The 1,979-nt window shown below is 40.5% G+C and overlaps 1 protein-coding gene across 1 annotated transcript in view; it reads left to right on the forward strand.

Annotated features, from left to right (window-relative positions):
• Positions 1 to 259: 259 nt before the first annotated feature.
• The window catches only part of SARC_09846 (hypothetical protein), a gene marked incomplete at its 3' end in the record, with an annotated part of 4,920 nt that continues 3,200 nt past the window's right edge, over positions 260 to 1,979 (forward strand). The window contains exons 1-2 of the mRNA XM_014296126.1: positions 260 to 892; positions 1,313 to 1,416. Of these exons, the coding sequence (XP_014151601.1) occupies positions 282 to 892; positions 1,313 to 1,416 (715 nt within the window). The 5' untranslated portion in view covers positions 260 to 281. The remainder of the gene's footprint in view (positions 893 to 1,312; positions 1,417 to 1,979) is intronic.

A 1,979-nucleotide genomic window follows, 5' to 3' on the forward strand; every position in this document is an offset into this window, starting at 1 on the left:
CTCGGACACGTTGTTAGTTTACATATCGCAGAGGTCTTTCGAGCTTGCTCGCAACAGAATTTCGCATAGGAGCTTAGAATACAGGGGGTTTAAGCGTCATGCGTACATATATACCGACAATTATAGTGGGCCTGTTATGCACACACACACTCATCGTAGCTCAGGAGCCGTTGTTTTTATTACAAAACAGCGAACCTTACGCACACAGACAGAGTCGACAAACATCAACAAATAAATGTATTCCGAATCCCTGTGTTCATGGCTCATGCACGGTCAGTGGCATGGTGCCAGAAGGGTTCAGATGTGTTTGTCCGATAAAGTACAGCGGTCTCAGGTGTGACCAGCTACTCACTGAAGAAGAACAACAGGCCATTCTCTATCCTTCACCCTCACAAAGCCCTCTCCCAGCCAGTCCCTCGCCATCACCCACTTCCCAAGCTTCACATACACCTGCTTCTGCAGCACCTTCCCCTTCAACTGTTCCATCCCAATCTCGTTCACCTTTACCATCAAATACTCGCACGGCAGCCCCTACTCCCGCACCATCGAAGACTAGGTCTCCTAGCAACACACCTTCCAATACACCCACACGGTCACCATCGGCTTTTGCGAGCGTTACGCCGTCACGGTCCGTATCAGCAGTGCCCACCACTTCTCCGACTATCAGTGTGAGTCCCTCGCGACCCGGGCCGGTATTGGGCGAGAATGTTAAGATCGGAAAGAATGTGAAGTTCGGTGCAGGGGTAAAAGTGGGTAGTAATGTAGAATTCAAAGATAATGCAGAAGTGGGAGATTATGTGCGGGTTGCTATGGAGCTGATTGATGAGGGCGAGGCTATGGGGTTGGATCTTGCCGACCTGAATGACAGTAGAATGGAAATGTCTACGCGAAGGTATTTTAGTGAGAGGTCGCAATTTTTACAAGAGTGGTTCAGGTATTTCACCTCCAAACATGATTGCGATGGAATGCATTGCTTTAACTTCCCATAGTTCACAATTTTGATTGCATAATTCTCAGCGTGCACTTCTGGTAGTCAGATAGGGAGTGTGCAGTATGGTACAGAGTGATCGTGATCTGTACTGTATCCAAAGTTATTTTCCACTATTCGTGATCACTTCGATAGGAAAGGATACATAAAAGCCCCCACCTCACCATTGATTCGCTGGGGGATAGTCTTTCAGCTGTGCACTATGCTAGACTAACAAACAGTGATGTATGGTAGTTGTGTATATCTAGTAGGCCGTAAATAACTAGGATACAATGTCCTTCGCTCACTAATCCATGTTTCTCTACAATACATGATGCCTTGCAGGCGGCAAGCCGCAGGCGACGATCGTCGCTTGTCGGCACCCACCGAAGTTGGCGAGGGCACAAAAGTGCAAGCATCTTCTGTGGTCGCTATTGGAGTCATATTGGGTATGTTTCTATGCTATATGTGTATGTGTTTATGTACATATGTACATATCTACCTATGTACATATGTGCATTTGTACATATATACATATATACATCTATACATCTATGGAAATATACATATATACATATATACATATATAATATTTACACATATATATGCACATATGCACGTATACACATCTACACATACACATAGAAAAATTAATATATATATATATATACGCATATATAGAGAAAATAATATATATACACGCATATACGTATATAAACATATACACATACACATATACATATATATATATATACATATATACATATATACATATATACATATATACATATATACATATACATATACACATACATACGTAAACACATATTTATATACATATATACATATACACATATATAAATATATAGATATATCACATATACATATATACATATATACATATATACATATATATATACATACATATATTCATGTACTTATATATATATATATATATATATATACGCACACACACACACACACACACACACACACACACACACACACACAC

The sequence above is a fragment of the Sphaeroforma arctica genome (assembly GCF_001186125.1).
Source record: "Sphaeroforma arctica JP610 unplaced genomic scaffold supercont1.1061, whole genome shotgun sequence".
NCBI classification, from domain to species: Eukaryota; class Ichthyosporea; order Ichthyophonida; genus Sphaeroforma; species Sphaeroforma arctica.